General features: G+C 47.3%; 1 protein-coding gene across 1 annotated transcript in view; it reads right to left on the bottom strand.

The window, feature by feature from the left end:
* The window catches only part of NXN (nucleoredoxin), a 57,701-nt gene that overhangs the window by 7,241 nt on the left and 27,103 nt on the right, over positions 1-23,357 (bottom strand). Inside the window, exons 2-6 of the mRNA XM_060757638.2 lie at positions 11,317-11,434; positions 10,535-10,668; positions 8,774-8,874; positions 8,462-8,568; positions 4,702-4,881 (exon numbers count right to left, since the gene is read on the bottom strand). Of these exons, the coding sequence (XP_060613621.2) occupies positions 4,702-4,881; positions 8,462-8,568; positions 8,774-8,874; positions 10,535-10,668; positions 11,317-11,434 (640 nt within the window). The remainder of the gene's footprint in view (positions 1-4,701; positions 4,882-8,461; positions 8,569-8,773; positions 8,875-10,534; positions 10,669-11,316; positions 11,435-23,357) is intronic.

Raw genomic sequence — 23,357 nt, forward strand, 5'->3', positions numbered from 1 at the left:
ACGAGAAGTGTGCACTTGCAGCTCTTGTCAACCGACCCTTGAGAAGGACGTACAGCAAAGGCTTAAGAGACTTGTAAACACTCGCGCACACACTCACACACACGAAGTGTGCATCCGCAGCTCTTTTTAACCAACCCTTGAGAAGGACGTACAGCAAAGGCTTAGGACACTCCTAAACACACACAAACACACTCACACACACGAAGTGTGCATCCGCAGCTCTTTTTAACCAACCCTTGAGAAGGACGTACTGCAAAGGCTTAGGACACTCCTAAACACACACAAACACACTCACACACACGAAGTGTGCATCCGCAGCTCTTGTCAACCAACTCTCGAGAAGGACGTACTGCAAAGGCTTAGGACACTCCTAAACACACACAAACACACTCACACACACGAAGTGTGCATCCGCAGCTCTTTTTAACCAACCCTTGAGAAGGACGTACTGCAAAGGCTTAGGACACTCCTAAACACACACAAACACACTCACACACACGAAGTGTGCATCCGCAGCTCTTGTCAACCAACTCTCGAGAAGGACGTACGGCAAAGGCTTAGGACACTCCTAAACACACACAAACACACTCACACACACGAAGTGTGCATCCGCAGCTCTTTTTAACCAACCCTTGAGAAGGACGTACGGCAAAGGCTTAGGACACTCCTAAACACACACAAACACACTCACACACACATGAGAAGTGTGCATCCGCAGCTCTTGTCAACCAACTCTCGAGAAGGACGTGCGGCAAAGGCTTAGGAGACTTGTAAACACACTCACACACACACGAGAAGTGTGCATCCACAGCTCTTTTTAACCAAGCCTTGAGAAGGATGTACAGCAAAGGCTTAGGAGACTTGTAAACACACACAAACACACTCACACACATGAGAAGTGTGCATCCACAGCTCTTGTCAACTGACCCTTGAGAAGGATATACAGCAAAGGCTTAGGACACTTCTAAACACACACAAACACACTCACACACACGAGAAGTGTGCATCCGCAGCTCTTGTCAACCGACCCTTGAGAAAGACGTACGGCAAAGGCTTAGGAGACTTGTAAACACACACAAAAACACTCGCACACACACAAGAAGTGTGCATCCACAGCTTTTATGAACCGACCCAGAGGAAGGATGTACGGCAAAGGCTTAGGACACTCCTAAACACACACGAACACACACACACACACACGAGAAGTGTGCACTTGCAGCTCTTGTCAACCGACCCTTGAGAAGGACGTACAGCAAAGGCTTAAGAGACTTGTAAACACTCGCGCACACACTCACACACACGAAGTGTGCATCCGCAGCTCTTTTTAACCAACCCTTGAGAAGGACGTACAGCAAAGGCTTAGGACACTCCTAAACACACACAAACACACTCACACACACGAAGTGTGCATCCGCAGCTCTTTTTAACCAACCCTTGAGAAGGACGTACTGCAAAGGCTTAGGACACTCCTAAACACACACAAACACACTCACACACACATGAGAAGTGTGCATCCGCAGCTCTTGTCAACCAACTCTCGAGAAGGACGTACGGCAAAGGCTTAGGACACTCCTAAACACACACAAACACACTTGCACACACTTGAGAAGTGTGCAACCACAGCTCTTTTTAACCAACCCTTGAGAAGGATATATAGCAAAGGCTTAGGAGACTTGTAAACACACACAAACACACTTGCACACACAGGAGAAGTGTGCATCCACAGCTCTTGTCAACCGACCCTTGAGAAGGATGTACAGCAAAGGCTTAGGACACTTGTAAACAAACACACTCGCACATACGAGAATTGTGTGGATAAAGGCATTGTTGTTTTACGGAACTCGCTGCCACAAGAATCAATCACTGTGTGTCTTTTAAGGTTTGAAGAAAGATGTAGACTAGGAGAATAGAGATCAAATCCTAGGACTTAATGGAGCAATGGGTTCAATGTTCAGGAAAGGTGATTCCACCTGAATATGAAGGGGAAGCACTTCCTGGTCATTACAATCATAGAATCAGAGCGTCCTAGAGTTGAAAGAGACCTGGTGGGCCATCCAGTCCAATCCCATTCTGCCAAGAAGCAGGACAATCCCATTCAAAGCACTCCTGACAGATGGCCACCCAGCCTCTGCTTCACAGCCTCTAAAGAAGGAGCCTCCACCACACTCTGGGGCAGAGAGTTCCACTACTAAACAGCTCTCTCTTTCCCAGTCAGGAAGTTCTTCCTCAGGTTCAGATGGAATCTCCTTTCCTATCATTTGAAGATTGGAGATAAAGCTTCCTTGCAGACCCCCCCCCCCCCCGATAACTCTTCCAGGAGTGAATTTCCCTTCCTTGGGGTAGGTTCCTCTCACTTCCTCTTCCCATTCTTAACTAGGACTCATTTTTGGAAGTCGGATGTTTGTAACTCAGGAACGGCCTGTACAAATATCTTCTCGCTAGATCAGTGGTTCTCAACCTGGGGTCCCCAGATGTTTTTGGCCTACAACTCCCAGAAATCCCAGCCAGTTTACCAGTTGTTAGCATTTCTGTGAGTTGAAGACCAAAAACATCTGGGGACCCCAGGTTGAGAACAACTGCACTAGATCTTGCTAGTAAATAAACGACAAGAAAGGAGATTCCATCTGAACATGAGGAAGAACTTCCTGACTGTGAGACAGCTGTTCAGCAGGGGAACTCTCTGCCCCGGAGTGTGGTGGAGGCTCCTTCTTTGGAGGCTTTGAAGCAGAGGCTGGGTGGCCATCTGTCGGGGGGGCTTTGAAGGCGATTGTCCTGCTTCTTGGCAGAATGGAGTTGGACTGGATGATGGTCCACCAGGTCTCTTCGAAGTCTAGGATTCTATGTGAGAGCTGTTCAGCAGTGGAACTCTCTGCCCAGGAGTGTGGTGGAGGCTCCTTCTTTGGAGGCTTTGAAGCAGAGCCTGGGTGGCCATCTGTCAGGAGTGCTTTGAATGCGATTTTCCTGCTTCGTGGCAGAATGGGATTGGACTGGATGATGGCCCACCAGGTCTCTCCCAAGTCTAGGATTCTATGTGAGAGCTGTTCAGCAGTGGAACTCTCTGCCCAGGAGTGTGGTGGAGGCTCCTTCTTTGGAGGCTTTGAAGCAGAGGCTGGGTGGCCATCTGTCAGGGGTGCTTTGAATGCGATTTTCCTGCTTCGTGGCAGAATGGGATTGGACTGGATGATGGCCCACCAGGTCTCTCCCAAGTCTAGGATTCTATGTGAGAGCTGTTCAGCAGTGGAACTCTCTGCCCAGGAGTGTGGTGGAGGCTCCTTCTTTGGAGGCTTTGAAGCAGAGGCTGGGTGGCCATCTGTCAGGGGTGCTTTGAATGCGATTTTCCTGCTTCGTGGCAGAATGGGATTGGACTGGATGATGGCCCACCAGGTCTCTTCCAAGTCTAGGATTCTATGTGAGAGCTGTTCAGCAGTGGAACTCTCTGCCCAGGAGTGTGGTAGAGGCTCCTTCTTTGGAGGCTTTGAAGCAGAGGCTGGGTGGCCATCTGTCAGGAGTGCTTTGAATGCGATTGTCCTGGATGATGGCCCACCAGGTCTCTTCCAAGTCTAGGATTCTAGGAGTGTGTTGCCAATGGTGTTTTTTTAAATGTAATTTTGATTATGTTGTTGTTATTTGTTGTTTATGCTTTGATTTTATTGTTGTAATATGTTGGCCCCACTGGGACGTTTATGTTGGTTTGTTCTTTCATTTTTTTTGCAGCGCAAATATGTGCAGTCTTCATAAGGAAGGATTCGTTCATGTTTTTTCTCAAACGATCGTTTGTCTCCGCAACAGAAGTCGGATCTGGCCACGGTGGTCCATGCTCTTGTCACATCCCGGTTGGATTACTGCAACGCACTCTACGTGGGGTTGCCTTTGAAGACTGCTTGGAAACTCCAACTAGTCCAGCGGGAGGCAGCCAGATTGCTCATTGGAGCGACATACAGGGAGCATACCACCCCCCTGTTATGCCAGTCCACTGGCTGCCGATCCAATTCCGAGCACAATTCAAGGTGCTGGTTTTGACCTATAAAACCCTATACGGTTCCGGCCCAGTGTATCTGTCCGAACGGATCTCCCTCTACATCCCACCTCGGAGTTTAAGATCCTCTGGGGAGGCCCTGCTCTCGACCCCGCCTTTATCACAAGTGAGACTGGCGGGGACGAGGAGCAGGGCCTTCTCAGTGGTGGCCCCCCACCTGTGGAACTCACTCCCTGGGGAAATTAGATCAGCAACTTCCCTTCTCTCATTTAGGAAAAAACTGAAAACTTGGATGTGGGACCAGGCATTTGGAAATTCTGGCAGCTAAAAAAGAAAGACCATAATGATGGGCAAATAATGACGAAACCTATTGGACCTATGGAACTCGAGACACTGACCATGAGACTGTTTATTGTTGTGTTATTGTGTTATATACTGATATTTTAATTCGTTAATTGTTTAACTATTGTAATTGTTTTTATAATTGTATGTATTTGGATAAGGCATCGAATTGTGCCTTCTTTTTGTAAGCCGCCCTGAGTCCCCCCTTGGGGGTGAGAAGGGCGGGGTATAAGCAACAGAAATAAATAAATAATAAATAAATAAATAAACAGCGTGAGGGACAATGAACCAGGCCTCGGCCTGAAAGGGTTGAGGAACCTTGTTTACGAATGCCACCCTCATGGCAGCGCATGAAGGACCAAGCACGAAGGACTATTCCTCACCGACAAAGAGGACCAGGCAGGGGCCTTCGTTGAGCTGGACGGCGTTGGAGTCGGTCAGCTCCAGGACGGGCTTGGGGTACCAGGGGAACTCCCGGCACTCCGTGTCGTTGAGCACCTCCACCCGGCCCTGGCGGGTGATCACCTCCCCCTTGGGGTCCAGCACGACGAGGGTCGGGATCCCTGGAGGAGGAGGAAAGGAGAGCCGTCATCACAACGAAAGACCCGTTAGGATTACACCGCGCCCCTTTCCCCCACGACAATAGCCCTTCCCGGAGTAGATTTCCCTCGCTTCTTGTTGTCGCTCGTCAGTCAAATGTTCGTAACTCGCGTTTGATTTTTAGACCAATTGGCTAATGGAGTTCGTGCCCTCCAAGTAGGATGTTATTATTATATTATTATTAACTTTATTTGTACCCCGCTAGCATCTCCTGCAGGACTCAATGCGGCTTACACAGGCCGAAGCCTCAAAACACAATACAGTAGAAAACATAACACAACAATAGCAAAGCAAATCAAAACAATAAGCAAAATAACGACAATGGCAGTACATCAAGACATTATTAAAAACTGGTTCGGCCGGCGCAATGGGGTACAAGGGTTAAAAGTGCTGAAATGGCAGGAGGCACGTAAGGTTAAAAGTGCGATGTGCAGCAACAATTAGTTATGCTAAGGTGCTACTAGGACTTGGGGTGGGGATTCCTAGTCTGAGAAGGCACAACGGAAAAGCCAAGTTTTTAGATTCCTTCTGAAAACAGCTAGAGTAGGGGCTTGTCGGAGATCTTTTGGAAGGGCGTTCCAAAGTCGGGGGGCCGCCACAGAGAAGGCCCTGTCCCGTGTCCCCACCAAGCGCACTTGCGATGTGGGTGGGATCACAAGCAGGGCCTCCCCAGATGACCGGAGCGAGCGTGTGGGTTCGTAGATGGAGATGCGGTCACGCAGGTAGGGTGGTCCCAAACCGTTTAGGGCTTTGTAGGTGAGCACCTGCACCTTGAATTGGGCTCAGAAAATAAATGGCAGCCAGTGGAGCTCCTTAAACAGAGGGGTAGACCTCTCTTGATAATGAGCCCCGGTTAGCATCCTGGCTGCTGCCCGCTGGACCAATTGAAGTTTCCGAGCCGTCTTCAAGGGCAGCCCCACATAGAGCGCATTGCAGTAGTCCATTCTAGAGGTGACCAAGGCGATGTTCTGCCCCACAACTCTGTGTGTCCTATGAGTTCCATTTACACTCCCTGCTCCTATATTCATCTCATCATCGTCTGTTAATTGTCTTTATTCGGAATAGGTGGCCCGCCCATTGTCATCTCTATCGTGATTGTGTCTATTGGTATTTTATTATATTTTTATTTTATTATTATTACTATTATTATTTTAGTGTCATGTTGATAATATTGTTGTTGTCTTATGCGTTCCCTAACGGGACTGTTCCTAAAATCCAAAAACAGACGAGGGCTTGTTCTGATGGTGGATTCCTTACACTATCCCTCAACCGGATAATTTCAGAGGGAGGAATGCTGCGTCCCGGACACTCAACCAATTCAAGAGAGATATTGACAAGCTGGAATGTGTCCAGAGGAGGGCGACTAAAATGATCAAGGGTCTGGAGAACAAGCCCTATGAGGAGCGGCTTAGGGAACTGGGCATGTTTAGCCTGAAGAAGAGAAGGCTGAGAGGAGACATGATAGCAATGTATAAATATGTGAGAGGAAGCCACAGGGAGGAGGAGGGAGCAAGCTTGTTTTCTGCTTCCTTGGAGACTAGGACGCAAGGGAACAATGGCTTCAAACTACAAGAGAGGAGATTCCACCTGAACATTAGGAAGAACTTCCTGACTGTGAGAGCCGTTCAGCAGTGGAACTCTCTGCCTCGGAGTGTGGTGGAGGCTCCTTCTTTGGAGGCTTTGAAGCAGAGGCTGGATGGGCCATCTGTCAGGGGTGATTTGAATGCAATATTCCTGCTTCTTGGCAGAATGGGGTGGGACTGGATGGCCCATGAGGTCTCTTCCAACTCTTGGATTCTAGGATTCTATGATTCAACCGATCGCAATGCTTCCCCCCTGCCCCCTTTTTCCAATCCTCCCCCCATTTTGAAGACCCAGTTGTCGAGGGAGAAGGCCCGTCTCCTCCTCCTCCTCCTCGGAGGCACCTGTGCCCCAGCTGTCCCCGGATCGGATTTCCCCCCCCTGTGGCCAATACGGGAGGGCTCTTCCTCTCTCTTCCTGGCTCTCTCCTTCCTTCCCGGACCCTCTTTTCCCAGCCTTTGGAATTAAATGCCCAAGCGGGCTCCCAGTCCTCAGGGTTTTGAATGAAGGCCTGGTCAAAACACCATTTGTTTTATTTATTTACTAGCTGTACCCGCCACGCGTTGCTGTGGCCAACCCTCCCTCCCTCTTTGTCTCTTTCTTTCTTTCTTTCTCTCCTTCCTTCCCTCCTTTTCTTTCCCTTCTTCTTCCTTCCTTCTCTACCTGTGTCTTCCTCGCTTCCTTTGCTCTTTGGTTCCTTCCTTCCTTCATTCTTTTCTCTTTCATTTCTTCTCTCCTTCCTTCCTTCCTTCCCTCTCTCTTTCCTTCCTTCTTTCACTTTTTTATTTCCTCCTCTCCTTCCTTCTCTATCTTTCTTTCTTTCCTTCTCTCCTTTTCTCTTTCTTCCTTCTCTTTCCTTCCTTCTTTCACTTTATTTCCTTCTCTCCTTCCTTTCTTCTCTACCTTTCTTTCTTTCCTTCTTCCCTTCCCTTCCTCTTTCTCTTCTTCCCTCCCTCCCTTTCCTTCCTTCTTTCACTTTTTTATTCCTTCTCTCCTTCCTTCTCTACCTTTCTTTCTTTCCTTCCCTCCCTCCCTCTTCCTCCCTTCCTTCTCTCCTTCCTTCCCTCTCTTTCCTTCCTTCTTTCACTTTCGTATTTCCTTCTCTCTTTACTTTCTTGCCCCTTTCTGTGTATATGTGTTTTGTGTGTGCATATATGTGTGTATATAGCTCTGTATATGTGTGGTTTTGCACATGCGTTGTAATGTATTTTTTGTTTTTTGGCCTTTTATTTGTATAGACTATATATTTGTATGCCGCCCGTCTCAGCCTTCCGGAAACTCGAGGCGGCGTACAAAGCAAAATTAAAGGCCACAAAAATTAGCCCAGAAAGGGTAGAATATCCTGCTATAGTGCATTTTGCTCTTGTTTTGCAATGAGTCTCTCATTATAGAGTCACAACCAATTATTATTATTATCATTATTAACTTTATTTATACCCCGCTAACATCTCCCGAAGGACTCGGTGCGGCTTACAAAAGGCCAAGGCCCTCAATAAAACAACAGCATTAACAAACACAACAATAAATAAACTCATAAAGCAAAACAATAAACATTAAAGCAATAACAATCTATATATAAAAGAACCTTAAGGTCGTAATTAGGCGGTCAAAAACGGCTAAACCACCAGATGAAATCTCACCACATTTACCCTGCTAATACCTCTTCCCCCAAGGTATGACCAACAACCCTCAAAACACCAATATGAAGTTTCTGGAGGGGAACTACAACTTCCAAAGCAAGGACCGCATCAATAAACAGGAAAGAACATTTTCAGATTTTGTAATGAGGGACGCCCATGTTGCTCAGGTGTGGAAACGACCCTATGTGCGATTCACAGTTGACCACGCCGGGGAAAAAAGCAAACCCAAGGGAGTCAACCAGAAACCCTTCGAGAAGAAGCCTCAGAATCACAAGATGGAAGGAAAGAAGGAAGGGAAAGGCTGCCTCGTTTGGGGTCCTACCTTGGATGCCGTAAAGCCGGTTCAGGCGCGAGCGACGGGCCTCGTCAGCATACGGGACGGCCAACCAAGGCATCTCACTGAAATACTGCTTGAAGGACTCTTCCGACCTGCAAACAAGGTTGAGAATGGCTCACCAAACAACACAAAACATCATTAGGGACTAGAAACATGATTTGCTTTAATGGCAAAAGGAGGAAGCTGTGGAATGGACCCCGCTTGGCCACCCAATTTGCTTTGAGTCCCCTTCCCCCCCCCCCCCAGGGGTGAGAAGGCGGTATATAAATACTGTAAACAAACAAATAAATGAATTACCTATCTGCGCTCACAAAGACGATCTCAAACTTCTGCCCAGCTTCCTTGATTTTCCGGTAGGACTCCACCAGGACGCGGGTAAGGCTCCTGCAAGGCGGGCACTGCCCAAAGGAGTCAGAGAGAGGCATAGTCCATCTCTGTCGAGTAACAAGCCCCTTCCTTCCCTCTTTCCAACAGATTGACCAAGATCTTCCAACGGGGAAGCCACTGGAGACGTCGCTGATGGAACTCAACTCCATCCTGCACAAGTTTATAGTCCTCATTGAGGACTGAAGAGAGACAGGGGAGTGGGCTGGTCTCTATTTTATGACCCCCGTTCCTTACGAGTTTCTCGCCCACAAACAATCTGCTCCATCCACATCTCATCCTGATTTTAGTATTTTTAGTATCTTAGTTTTATCTTGCACGTGCAGCCCACTCATTCTTATGTTATGTTATTTGATTTTGTATGACTTTTGGTTTTACTTCATTGTAATATGCTGTTGGGCTTGGCCTCATGTGAGCCGCCCCGAGTCTCCCACACTGGGGAGAGTGATGGTGGCAGGGTATTAAATAAATTATTATTATTGTTATTATTTATTTATTTATTTACTTACTTACTTACTTTACTTCTATACTGCTGTTCTCAGCCCGGAGGCGACTCACAGCGGTTCACAACACACAAGAAACAGCAAAATTCAATGCACCAATATAAAAAACAGTTAACAACCTAATCTAATACACAATTAGTACACAATTGGGCTTGGCCCTATGTAAGCTGCCCCAAGTCCCCTTGGGGAGATGGTGGCGGGGTATAAATAAAGATTTTTTTTATTTTTTATTTTTTATTATTATTATTATTATTATTATTATTATTATTGGGCTTGGCCTCATGTGAGCCGCCCTGAGTCCCCATTGGGGAGATGGTGGCATTAAATAAAGTATTATTATTATTATTATTATTATTATTATTATTATTATTGGGCTTGGCCCTATGTAAGCTGCCCCAAGTCCCCTTGGGGAGATGGTGGTGGGGTATAAATAAAGAATTATTATTATTATTATTATTATTATTATTATTATTATTATTGGGCTTGGCCCCATGTAAGCCACCCTGAGTCCCCATTGGGGAGATGGTGGCGGAGTATAAATAATAATAATAATAATTATTATTATTATCATTATTATTATTATTACTGGACTTGGCCCCATGTAAGCTGCCCTGAGTCCCCTTGGGGAGATGGTGGCAGGGTATTAAATAAAGATGATGATGATGATGATGATTATTATTATTATTGGGCTTGGTGTCACGTGAGCCGCCCCGAGTCCCCATTGGGGAGATGGTGGTGGGGTATTAAATAAAGATTATTATTATTATTATTATTATTATTATTATTATTATTATTGGCAAGGGAAAGCCCTTCTCTCGCTGGCCTCTCTGCCTGCCTGTCACTCTCTTCTCTCCTCCTGTTACCTTTCCTATTTCTCTGAGCGTATGGCAAGCCCCTCCGTCCTCCTGTGAGCATGGAGAGGAACAAGATGTCTGCAGGCAGCTCAATAATTCAACAACTAGGCCCCAACTGCAGCTCTTTCCATAAAATCTTGTGTTCCTTTGAGAGCTTGTCCCTGCTCCTGACCGCTCCCAGGAGAAGCTTATGAGCAGTTGCTGTGGTTACTGAGAGTGTTGTTGTTGTTTCCTTTTGGAAACGGGGACCCTCCTCCAGACCCCTTGTCCGGTGGGGGTGGAGCTGTCCCCGCGAAGGGCCGGAAAGCGTGGCTCACCCAGTGTGCGGAGAAGTAGACCCCCACGTGGGAGCCCTCCAAGAGGCTGCTGTCCTGCGACTGGCCGCTATTCCGGAGCAGCGGGCCGGCAACCACCTCGCCAAACGGCCGGGGGCCCCAAGGGAACTCCAGACCTGTGCAAACAGAACGTGGTTATAGTATGAACTGGCCCAAGCAAACAGACAAACAAACACCCCATGTCTTCTCTAAGACTTTTCCAGGTCCTCCGGGTGATTCTACAGCAGTGTTTCTCAACTTTGGGGGTCGCAAGGGAGGTTTCTGAGGGGTTGCCAAAGACAATCCGAAAACACATATTTCTGATGGTCTTAGGAACCCATTTGGAATAGTTGTTTGGGTTTACAGTGCTCTCTGGATGGAGGTGAACTACATCTCCACTAAATCACTGTCAATTCACCCAAATCCCTGCAGTCCTTTCTGTTTGTCACGGGGGTCTCTGTGTGGGAAGTTTGGGCCAATTCTATCATTGGTGGGGTCCAGAATGCTTTCTGGTTGTAGGTGACCTATAAATCCCAGCAACTGCAACTCCCAAATAACAAAATCAGTCACCCCCAACCCCACCAAATACATTCTGCATATCAGATATTTACATGATAATTTATAACAGTAGCAAAATGACATTTATGAAGTAGCAGCCAAAATAATGTTCTGGTTGGGGGTCACCACCAAATGAGGACCTGCATTAAGGGGTGGCGGAATTGGAAAGGTTGAGAAACACGACTATATGATCACCTGAGACGGGAAACCCTGGAACGGAGACTCACCTTCTGGGTCATCTCGGATTACTAAGAGTCCGTTCCGGCAGACGACTTTCCCGGTGGCGGCGTCTATAAATATCAGCGAGGGGACGTTGGAGACGCGGAACTTGTTCCAAAGTTTCAGCTGGAAGGAAGAGAAGGAGGAGAAGGAGGAGAGAAGAACGGTCAGGAAGCGGGAAATGCCATCACCGTATGTATATACTCGAGTATAAGCCAACCCAAATATAAATGTAATAATAGCAACAATAACAAAGTAAAATAATAAATGTAATAATAATAGAGGAAAATGATAAATGTAATAATTATAATAATAACAAATAGAGGAAAATGATAAATGTAATAAAAATAATAATAAAAGAGTAAAATAGTGGAAATGTAATAACTGCAATAATAGAGTGAAATGATAAATGTAATAATAATAGAATAAAATAATAAATGCAATAATACCAATAATATCAATCAATCAATCGATATTATTGGTATTATTGCATTTATTATTTTATTCTATTATTATTATTACATTTATCATTTTATACCAATACCAATAATAATAGAGTAAAATGATAAATGTAATAAAAATAATAATAAAAGAGTAAAATAGTGGAAATGTAATAATAACAGCAATAATACAGTAAAATAATAAATGCAATAACAATGAGAGTAAAATGATAAATGTAATAAACATCATAATATTAAAGTAAAATAATGGAAATATAATAATAACAGTAAAAGAGTAAAATAATAACAATGAGAGTAAAATGATAAATGTAATAATACCAATAATAGAGTAAATGGTAAATGTAATAATTATAATAATAATAGAGTAAAATAATAAATGTAATAATAATAATAATAATAAATAGAGTCAAATAATAAATGTAATAATAATAACTAGAGTTAAATAATAAATGTAACATAATAATAATAACAGAGTAAAAGAATAATGAACCTTATTTCTTTATTTTTATATACATATTTATTTATTTATTCTATTTCCCTTTTCGTTTGATTTTATATAATCTATATTTTAATGAAAATACTCAATAAAGATTAAAAAAAGAAAGAATAATGAACCTTGACTCGAGTATAAGGTGAGGGGAACTTTTTCAGCCTAAAAAAAGGGCTGAAAAACTAGGCTCAGACTTGAGTATATACAGTACTTCACGAGGAGGGCGACTAAAATGATCCAGGGTCTGGAGAACAAGCCCTATGAGGAGCGGCTTAAGGAGCTGGGCCTGTTTAGCCTGAAGAAGAGAAGGATGAGAGGAGACATGATGAGAGCCATGTATAAATATGTGAGAGGAAGCCACAGGGAGGAGGGAGCAGATCAAGGGTCTGGAGAACAAGCCCTATGAGAAGCGGCTTAAGGAGCTGGGCATGTTTAACCTGAAGTAGAGAAGGCTGAGAGGAGATATGATGGCAGTCATGTATAAATATGTGAGAGGAAGCCACAGGGAGGAGGGAGCAGATCAAGGGTCTGGGGAACAAGCCCTATGAGGAGCGGCTTAAGGAGCTGGGCATGTTTAACCTGAAGTAGAGAAGGCTGAGAGGAGACATGATGAGGGCCATGTATAAATATGTGAGAGGAAGCCACAGGGAGGAGGAGGGAGCAAGCTTGTTTTCTGCTTCCCTGGAGACTAGGACGCAAGGGAACAATGGCTTCAAACTACAAGAGAGGAGATTCCACCTGAACATGAGGAAGAACTTCCTGACTGTGAGAGCCGTTCAGCAGTGGAACTCTCTGCCCCGGAGTGTGGTGGAGGCTCCTTCTTTGGAAGCTTTGAAGCAGAGGCTGGGTGGCCATCTGTTGGGGGTGCTTTGAATGCAATATTCCTGCTTCTTGGAGGAAGGGGGTTGGACTGGATGACCCATGAGGTCTCTTCCAACTCTTGGATTCTAGGATTCATTTGCAGGAGTTTGAGGCTGAGAGAGTGGGACTCTCTGAACGCCACCCAGTCGGCTCCATGGCAGGTAGCTGGGAGTGTTTGGGAAGAGACTGGGAAGGGTTTCTGCTGAGAATTGAGGTTGAAGCACACTTAAAAATTTGCAGAAAGGAACAGGGGCATTTTGAGAATGAGATCGCAAAGGCTGAATGGCACGCCAGGGGGGGAATGCCCAGAGCAAAGGGAAGCATGCCCAAGAGTGGAGGCAGCGCCCACTTGAAGGCCTCTCCACCCAGAGCAAAGTTGCATCAGCCTGCTTTTAGGTCAAGTGGTCCTCCTCCTCATCCTTGCATTACGTTCCAAGCGATGTGGCATGAGCTCAGAGGGAGAGACGGAGAGGCAGAACGAGGCAGAAGGGTGGAAGGAGGAGGGAAAGGCTGCCCGGCCGCAAAAGGAAAGAGTGTTGAGTCAGGAAACCCAAAACCCCGGCAAAAAGGGGAATGACGCCACCGGGAGTCCAAAGCCTTTGGAGGCTTTGACCGCCACATTCCTGAGCCGTGTGCTCCGGCTTGGCCGAGCCCGCAAAGGGGAAGGAGGGATGGGCTGCTGCCAAGAGAGCCTTCCAGAAATCACCCAGAGGCACTCCTTGGAGACTGCCTTGACCTTATCATAACCTAGACAGGACGGCAAGAAGAGGGAAAGGGCAGCTCCGGATTCTCTCTCCCTTTCTCGTCAACGGTGGCAACTCTCCTGCGTTTCTGAATCATACATATATATTCGCAGAAGCCTACGAGAAGCTGGGCCTCTCATTGAACATTGAGAAAACCCAAGTGCTCTTCCAGCAAAAGTCACCGGCCAACCCCTCTCCAATGCCAGAAATACAGCTTAATGGTGTAACGTTAGAAAATGTGGACCACTTCCGCTCCCTTGGCAGCCCCCTCTCCACCAAAGTCAACATTGACACCGAAATACCACACTGCCTGAGCTCTGCAAGTGCAGCATTTTTCCAAACGAAGCAGAGAGTGTTTGAGGACCGGGACATCTGAGGGAGACCAAGGGGCTTGTTTATAAAGCTAGACTACTGTAATGCTCTCTCCATTGGCCTTCCTCTGTCAGTGATCCAGAAGCTCAAGTTGGTACAAAATGCAGCTGCTCGGCTTCTTGTGGGAATTCCGATGAGATGCCACATCATCCCAATCTTCCTGCAGCTGCATTGGTTGCCAATTAAGCACCGGATCACTTTCAAAGGGATGGGACTCACCTTGAAGGCCTGGCATGGTCTGGGGCCGATGTACCTGAGGGACCGCCTCACCCCCTACCAACCCAGAGATCCCTCCGTTCTGAGGACCAAGATCTATTGGAAATGCCCACTGTCAAGACCTTGCACTTAACAGCAACCAGGCGCAGAGCCTTCACAGCAGTGGCACCATCACTCTGGAACACTCTGCCACCCGAAGTCCGTGCCTTGCGGGACTTATCAGCTTTCCGCAGGGCTTGTAAGACATATCTGTTTCAACAGGCCTTTGATCTTTGATATTGCTGTTTAATTTGTGTTAGATTTTAGTTTGTTCTTGTAAGCCACTCTGAGCCCTAGGGGAGTGGGGGCACAGAAGTTTGAATAATAAATAAATAAATAAAACCCAGAAAACTCACAAGATAGGTTCTGTAGGTTTGTTCTTAAGTTGAATTTGGATGCTAGTTGGAACAGGGACATATTGAAGTGTTACTCCAGCCATATATATATATACACACACACACACACACAAACATATACAGACACACCCCTATCGCTTTGGGCATGTTTAGCCTGAAGAAGAGAAGGATGAGAGGAGATATGATAGCCATGGATAAATATGTGAGAGGAAGCCACAGGGAGGAGGAGGGAGCAAGCTTGTTTTCTGCTTCCCTGGAGACTAGCACGCAAGGGAAGAATGGCTTCAAACTACAAGAGAGGAGATTCCACCTGAACATGAGGAAGAACTTCCTGACTGTGAGAGCCGTTCAGCAGTGGAACTCTCTGCCCCGGAGGGAGTGTGGTGGAGGCTCCTTCTTTGGAAGCTTTGAAACAGAGGCTGGATGGCCATCTGTCAGGGGTGATTTGAATGCAATATTCCTGCTTCTTGGCAGAATGGGGTTGGACTGGATGATTGCCCAGGAGGTCTCTTCCAACTCCTTGATTCTATGATTTGGCCAGACCTCCCCTGGAAGAAGGTTGTTGTCCAGTTCTCCATCGGAGAAGGCTATGGAGAAGCTCAACTCAACATTCCAGCCCGAAACCAATTCCTATCCCTGGTGAAGCCAGGCGGGAACCGGATTTCCTGCGCGGACGGAAATATGTGTGAAATCCATTGAATGTCGTCGTCCCCCCCCCCCCCCCACTCTCTCTCTGGGAGGCTCCCCGCTGCTTTGGGATGAAAGCCCAGGCGTTTTCCAGCCGGCCTGGCAGACCTCTCCTCCGCTTTGGGAAACAAAAGCCCCCCTCCGTCAACTCAGTCCCCAGGCCAGGGAGAAAAAGGACTCCTGTTCCGTCAATTGTCCTTGTCACAACAACAACAACAACAGCAGCAGCAGTGAGCCGGTCAGGGTGCTGACAAGCGGCCAAGGGCTCCCCACTTTTCCACAAGGAGAGAGACCCCCCAAGAGAGAGGACATGGGGAGGGCTGCCAGGGCAGCCTTGGGAAAAAGGGGAAAGGAGCCCGGCCTCCCCCCCCCCCCAAGAGACCCCCCAGAGCCAGGAATGTGGGGAAAGGAAGGGACATTCCAGCAGGGAAGCCAGTCTGATGTGTGTCGGTGGAGCAATGCTCTCCTCCACCTGGAATACATTCCTAGACCAAAGGAAAAGAAAGGGAAAGAGGAAGGGGAAAAGGGAGGGGGAAAGGGAAGAGGAAAGAGGGAAGAGGAAAGGGGAAGGGGAAAGGGAAGAGAAAAGGAAAGGGGGGAAAGAAAGGGAAAGAGGGAAGGGGAAGAGGGAAAAGAAAGAGGGAAGGAAAAAAGGAAAGGGGGAAAAGAAAGGGGAAGGAAAAGAGGGAAAGGGGAAGAGGAAAGGGGAAGGGGAAAGAGAAAAGGAAAGGAAAGGGGAAAGAGGGAAGAGGGAAGAGGGAAGAGGGAAGGGGAAGAGGGAAGGGGAAAAGAAAGGGAAAGCAAAAGAGGGGAGGGGAAGAGGAAAGGGGAAGGGGAAGGGGAAAGGGAAGGGAAAAGGAAAGGGGAAAAGGGGAAGGGAGAGGAAGGAAGGAAGCAAACAAAGACTCGGCAGGTTTCACTTATGTATTAAATATTTCCATCCCATCCCTAAACCATAATATCGGATCAGAGAAGAGCAAGTTGGGCCAGTGACAGGGAAAGGCATTACGTTAATTTACATCCTATTCCTTCCCCCAGCCCAGGCCCTAAGAACGACAATAACTACTACTAGTAGTAGTACTACTACTACTACTACTGTTGTATTTCTTCAGTACAAAGACTCCCTTTCCGCCCTATATAAACACCTTGAAAGATGGGCTACGTCTCAGCATCACAGGTGTCTCGTATGAAATCAGGGTCCGTCTTACAACGGAAGAAATAGTATGTTTACTAAGAGAGCACAGAACCCGTGACTATCGTGCTTTCCTTGACGATGCTTGAACACGGGTGGACACTTTGAGAGAGAAGTGGGACAGGAATTAAATCAGTAACATTCAACTTAAAACATAACAAGAGGTGCAGAGATCCTTTGCACATGCCCAGAGGCATGCCAGGCCTTTCGGTTTCAGTGCAGGTCAATCTCAACTGGATGTTTGTTGCTTTCCCAGGTTGGAAGGCACTTTGCGCATGCTCAGAGGCATGCAGCTCAAAGGCACATTGAGGAAAATGCCTGATTCTTCCTCCATATTGACTTGAGCGACATGCACCATCAAATCTAATGCGCACCCTAGTTCTGGTGAAGTCGTTTAACCAAAAACAAAGGTGAGCATTAGATTGGAGTAAATACAATATTCACCAGAGAGGGAAGACGAGGGAAAAGCGCAACTGCACAGCGAGGCAGGAAATGAGCAAAGACACATGGCGGGAGTCAACAAGGAAATACAAAACAGGCGGCCTCTCCCCAAAGAGCGCACTCACATTCACACATGCGCTCGGCCCCATGTGTTCCCCTTCCGTGTGAGCCAACGTGGGGCCGCCGCCAGGAAAAATCCATCCTGTTTGTCATAACAAACCCGCGGCACAAACAGAGAAGGCGTTCGCCAATTAAGGAAGAATGGCTGCAGCCCAAGACAGGCGGCAGAAGGCTGTCCCAGACTTACAAACATACGACTCGTAGTTAAGAACGGGGTGAGGCAACAGAAACCGACTTATAGGAAGGGAAATCCACTCCTGGAAGAGTTATGATCGAGGGAGAAAGGTGATTCCACTGAAGATTTGCCCCCAATCCTCGTTTTCATAACAAGCCAAATCCATTACCTGGAGAGGAATATGGGCAAGACTAGAAAGGTAACTATTTCTAAGTGTCAAGGCACAACATATCAGAGTGTTATACAGACACACACACCTCTCTTGGGGCTCCTCTAAATATGAATACAGACAACGGGTGAGGATGCAATGGGTCTCTTGCCAAACTCGACAATCCGATTGTGCCGCAAAGCAGCCAAGCGCTCGATTGAATGCTTCCAGGCGCCGACACCGCCTGGTGCCTTGGATCTTGGCCCATTCCCCAAACTGGGGCCTGCATTGGCTCAAGAAGAGGAACACTTAGCACCTCCTGCCTATAGAGCCTTATGGAAACACAACAGACGAGGGTTGGATGAAAAGTAATGCCTCCACCTTCGTTACTTGGGTTTGGATGGGAATATTTTAATAAATCAAACACAGAAATACTCCTGAGAATGTGTGGAGGCATTATTTTTCACTTTAACAACACAACCATCCAATGCTAAGGCTTCCCGTCAAAATGGAACTGTAGAGGAGAGTTTACTGAAGAAGCCAGTACCTGCTGCATACCAGTACTGCCATCTGTTGAGGAGTTACGAAGGTGGAGGCATTACTTTTTACTTTAACGACACAATCGTCCAATGCTAAGGCTTCCTGCCCAAATGGAACTGTAGAGGAGAGTCTACTAAACAAGCCAGTACCTGCCACATACGTTGCTTAAGTTGCATTGACCGACCATCTGTGCAGGGTTCCATACTTCGCACCTTAACAACACAACCATTCAATGCTAAGGCTTCTTGCTAAAATGGAACTGTAGAGGAGAGTCTACTGAACAAGCCAGTACCTGCGGCATACCAGTTCTGCCATCTGTTGAGGAGTTACGAAAGTGGAGGCATTACTTTTAACTTTAACAACACAACCATCCAATGCTAAGGCTTCCTGCCCAAATGGAACTGTAGAGGAGAGTCTACTGAACAAGCCAGTACCTGCCGCATACCAGGACTGCCATCTGTTCAGGAGTTACGAAGGTGGAGGCATTACTTTTAACTTTAACAACACAACCATTCAATGCTAAGGCTTCCCACCCAAATGGAACTGTAGAGGAGAGTCTACTGAACAAGCCAGTACCTGCTGCACACCAGTACTGCCATCTGTTCAGGAGTTACGAAGGTGGAGGCATTACTTTTCACTTTAACAACACAACCGTTCAATGCTAAGGCTTCCTGCCCAAATGGAACTGTAGAGGAGAGTCTACTGAACAAGCCAGTACCTGCTGCACACCAGTACTGCCATCTGTTCAGGAGTTACGAAGGTGGAGGCATTACTTTTAACTTTAACAACACAACCATTCAATGCTAAGGCTTCCCACCCAAATGGAACTGTAGAGGAGAGTCTACTGAACAAGCCAGTACCTGCCGCATACCAGGACTGCCATCTGTTCAGGAGTTACGAAGGTGGAGGCATTACTTTTAACTTTAACAACACAACCATTCAATGCTAAGGCTTCCCACCCAAATGGAACTGTAGAGGAGAGTCTACTGAACAAGCCAGTACCTGCTGCACACCAGTACTGCCATCTGTTCAGGAGTTACGAAGGTGGAGGCATTACTTTTAACTTTAACAACACAACCGTTCAATGCTAAGGCTTCCTGCCCAAATGGAACTGTAGAGGAGAGTCTACTGAACAAGCCAGTACCTGCTGCACACCAGTACTGCCATCTGTTCAGGAGTTACGAAGGTGGAGGCATTACTTTTAACTTTAACAACACAACCATTCAATGCTAAGTCTTCCCACCCAAATGGAACTGTAGAGGAGAGTCTACTGAACAAGCCAGTACCTGCCGCATACCAGGACTGCCATCTGTTCAGGAGTTACGAAGGTGGAGGCATTACTTTTGACTTTAACAACACAATTGTTCAATGCTAAGGCTTCCCACCAAAATGGAACTGTAGAGGAGAGGCTACTGAACAAGCCAGTACCTGCCGCATACCAGTACTGCCATCTGTTGAGGAGTTAACGAAGGTGGAGGCATTACTTTTCACTTTAGCAACACAATCGTCCAATGCTAAGGCTTCCCACCAAAATGGAACTGTAGAGGAGAGTCTACTGAACAAGCCAATACCTGCCGCATACTAGTACTGCCATCTGCTGAGGAGTTACAAAGGTGGAGGCATTACTTTTCACTTTAACAACACAACCGTTCAATGCTAAGGCTTCCTGCCAAAATGGAACTGTAGAGGAGAGTCTACTGAACAAGCCAGTACCTGCCGCATACCAGGACTGCCATCTGTTCAGGAGTTACGAAGGTGGAGGCATTACTTTTAACTTTAACAACACAACCATTCAATGCTAAGGCTTCCCACCCAAATGGAACTGTAGAGGAGAGTCTACTGAACAAGCCAGTACCTGCTGCATACGTTGCTTAAGTTGCATTGACTGACCATCTGCGCAGGGTTCCATACTTTGCACTTTAACAACACAACCGTCCAATGCTAAGACTTCCTGCCAAAATGGAACTGTAGAGGAGAGTCTACTGAACAAGCCAGTATCTGCCCTGTATGTTGCTTAAGTCGCATTGACCGACCGTCTGTGCAGAGTTCCATACTTCACATTCTAACAACACAACTGTCCAATGCTAAGGCTTCCCACCAAAATGGAACTGTAGAGGAGAGTCTACTGAACAAGCCAGTACCTGCCGCATACCAGTACTGCCATCTGCTGAGGAGTTACGAAGGTGGAGGTATTACTTTTCATTCAACCCTCGTACAAGTTACGAACAAGATTGGTCCTGGAGGCTTGTTCTTAAGTTGAAATTGTATGTAAGTTGGAACGGGGACATTTCTCAGCGTCACTCCAGCCAAATCTATATACCGTACGTGTGTATTTTAGCAGAGAAGGAGAGGAAAGAGATGGCCGCGCTTCCTGAAAGGCGTTAGTCAAAGGATTGGCTCCTAATCTGCTTCCCGCGGGGGCTTATCGGGGACCGCTTCCCGACCAAGACACAGAGATTTACAGCCAAGGAAAGCAGCCAATTCGACGAAGAGAAAAGCCAACGGATTCCTTGGGTTGCAACATCCCTTCCTTGGGGAACCATAACAAAGGTCGAGGATTTAAACAATGATGATGATGAGCATTGCAAAGTGGTGCAGCACCAGATCCGCAAACGCACAATGCAGACGTACCGTCTGCATTGTGCGGTTGCGGATCTGGTGCTGCACCACTTTGCAACGCCCTGAGCTGCACAATGGGTTTAAAATGTCCGCAGCCACGCAGAGCATTCCAAGGTTCTTCTCTCTCTTGCCCAGGCAAACCCCTGCGCAGCGCAACGGGCGCATCCGCGACATGCTCAGGCGCAACCGTTGGGGTTTAATTGGCTCTAATTGTTTGCATTCTTGGCAGAGGCTCCCGGCCTGTTTCGGAGAAAGAAGAAAAGGAGGAAGGAAGGAAAGGAAGAGCTGCCTTGGCAGAGGAAAAGGAAAACAAGACCCAAACGCCCTCCTGTAAGGCTCGGCTTGATGATGTCATAATATGTGGCCTCCTTCCCAGAAGCGACACATTCCTGTGTCAAGGGACATATCTCCCTCCGTGTTTATTTGCATGCTGACCCTGGAAGAGAGGCTGCCTGGCACTTCTTGCTCTTCCTGTTCTTCTCAGGGCTTGACTTCCTCTCTTGGCAGCACTTTCCCCAGCCCCACATGGCTGTCTCATGCGCCACCATGGGATGGACACTGGAGATCAGCTCAAGGAGGACTTGGAAGCCCGCTCTTCAACGCTCTAAGCGCTGTATCATACAGCAGAAAAGGGGATTATGATCGAGAGGAGGAAGAAGGCAGAGATGCAGGTGGAGGAGGAGAGAGAAGGAGAAAGAGAAGGAGGAGAAGCAGAAGGAGAAAGAGAATGGAGAGAAAGAGAAGAAGCAGAAGCAAGAGGAAAAAGAGAGGAGTGTAAGAGAAGAAGGAGAAGCAAGAGGAGAAAGAGAGAAGGAGAAGGAGGAGAAAGAGGAAGAGAAAGGAGAGAAAGGGGAGGAGGAGAAGGAGAAGGAGAAGGAGAAGGAGAAGGAGAAAGGCGAGGAGAAAGAGAAAGGAGTGTAAGAGAAGAAGGAGGAGAAGTAGGAGAAAGGAGAGAAAGAAGGAGGAGAAGCAGGAGGAGAAAGAAGGAGAATGGGAAAGGAGTGTAAGAGAAGATGGAGAAGCAAGAGGAGAAAGAGAGAAGGAGAAGGAGGAGAAAGAGGAAGAGAAAGGAGAGAGAGAGGAGGAGGAGGAGAAGGAGAAAGGAGAGGAGAAAGAGAAAGGAGTGTAAGAGAAGAAGGAGGAGAAGTAGGAGAAAGGAGAGAAAGAGAAGGAGTAGAAGAAAGAGAAAGAGAGGAGAGGAGAAAGAGAAAGGAGAGAAAGAGAAGGAGGAGAAGAAAGAGGAGAAAGAGAGAAGGAGAAGCAGGAGGAGAAAGAGAGGAGAGAAGGAGAAAGAGAAGGAGGAGAAGCAAAAGGAGAAAGAGAGAAGGAAAAGGAGGAGAAAGAGGAAGACAGAAGGAGAAGGAGAGAGGAGAGAAGGAGAAAGAGAAAGGAGAGAAAGAGAAGGAGGAGGAGAGAGAAATAGGAAGAAGTAAAAGAGAACTTCTTGGGAGGAGAGCAATGTCCAATCTCGATAAAATAGTGAAGAGTAGAGACATCAGACTGGCAACCAAGATCCATTGCCTAGTCAAAGCCATGGTCTTCCCTGTAGTCACCTACGGATGTGAGAGCTGGACCTGAGGGAAGGCTGAGCGGAGGAAGAGAGAGGCTTTTGAGCTGTGGTGCTGGAGGAAAGTGCTGAGAGTGCCTTGGACTGAGAGAAGATCCAACCAGTCCATCCTCCAGGAAAGAAAGCCTGACTAAAGCTCACTGGAGGGAAGGAGACGAGAGACAAAGTGGAAGTCCTTTGAATGCCACATCATGAGGAGACAGCAAAGCCTAGAGAAGGGAATGATGCTGGGGAAGGTGGAAGGCAAAAGGAAGAGGGGCCGACCAAGGGCAAGGTGGATGGATGGCATCCTTGAAGGGACTGGACTGACCTTGAAGGAGCTGGGGGTGGTGACGGCCGACAGGGAGCTCTGGCGTGGGCTGGTCCATGAGGTCATGAAGAGTCGGAGATGACTGAACGAATGAACAACAACAAAAGAGAAGGAGAAAAAGAAAGTGAAAGAGAAGGCAGAGAAGAAGGAAAGAAAGAAAAGGAGAGAAAAAAGAGAAGGGCAAGAAAGAGAATGAGGAGCAGCAGAAACAGAAAAGGGAAGAAAGAGGAGGAAAAGGAGAGGGAGAAAGAAAGAGAAAGCTGAGAAGGAGAAAGAGGAGAGCAGGGAGATAGAGAATACCCTGTCGGTCCCTGCGTAAGTTCCTGCTCCAGCCACAGGCATTTGGCCTTCCTGTCTGGCTGAATTCACCTTCTCTTCCTTGCTGCAAAAGCCTTGGCCTGGCTCTTTCATGGAGCGAACGGGGTTGACTGAGCAGGGTTCTTTGCCCTGGCCTTCCTCTGAGGCCGAGAGTGTGTGACTTGCTCAGCCTAGCAGGGCCTTCCAAAGCGGGATCCTGACCCTAGAGTACCAAACGTGCAGAATCGCTCTCCTGGGCCAAGCCCTTCCCGCAACAGACATGTCTCCAGCTGCATGTGCCGCCGGGCCAAAGGTGCGCCACGAGGAGAACAACGGCAGCAGCAGAGTTGCAATCGCAACGCCCCCTGAAAGAAAGCACCTCGTAAAACGGGGCATGAAAGAGAGCCCCCCGGGG

Source organism: Anolis sagrei, chromosome 11, assembly GCF_037176765.1.
Source record: "Anolis sagrei isolate rAnoSag1 chromosome 11, rAnoSag1.mat, whole genome shotgun sequence".
Lineage (NCBI taxonomy): Eukaryota > Metazoa > Chordata > Lepidosauria > Squamata > Dactyloidae > Anolis > Anolis sagrei.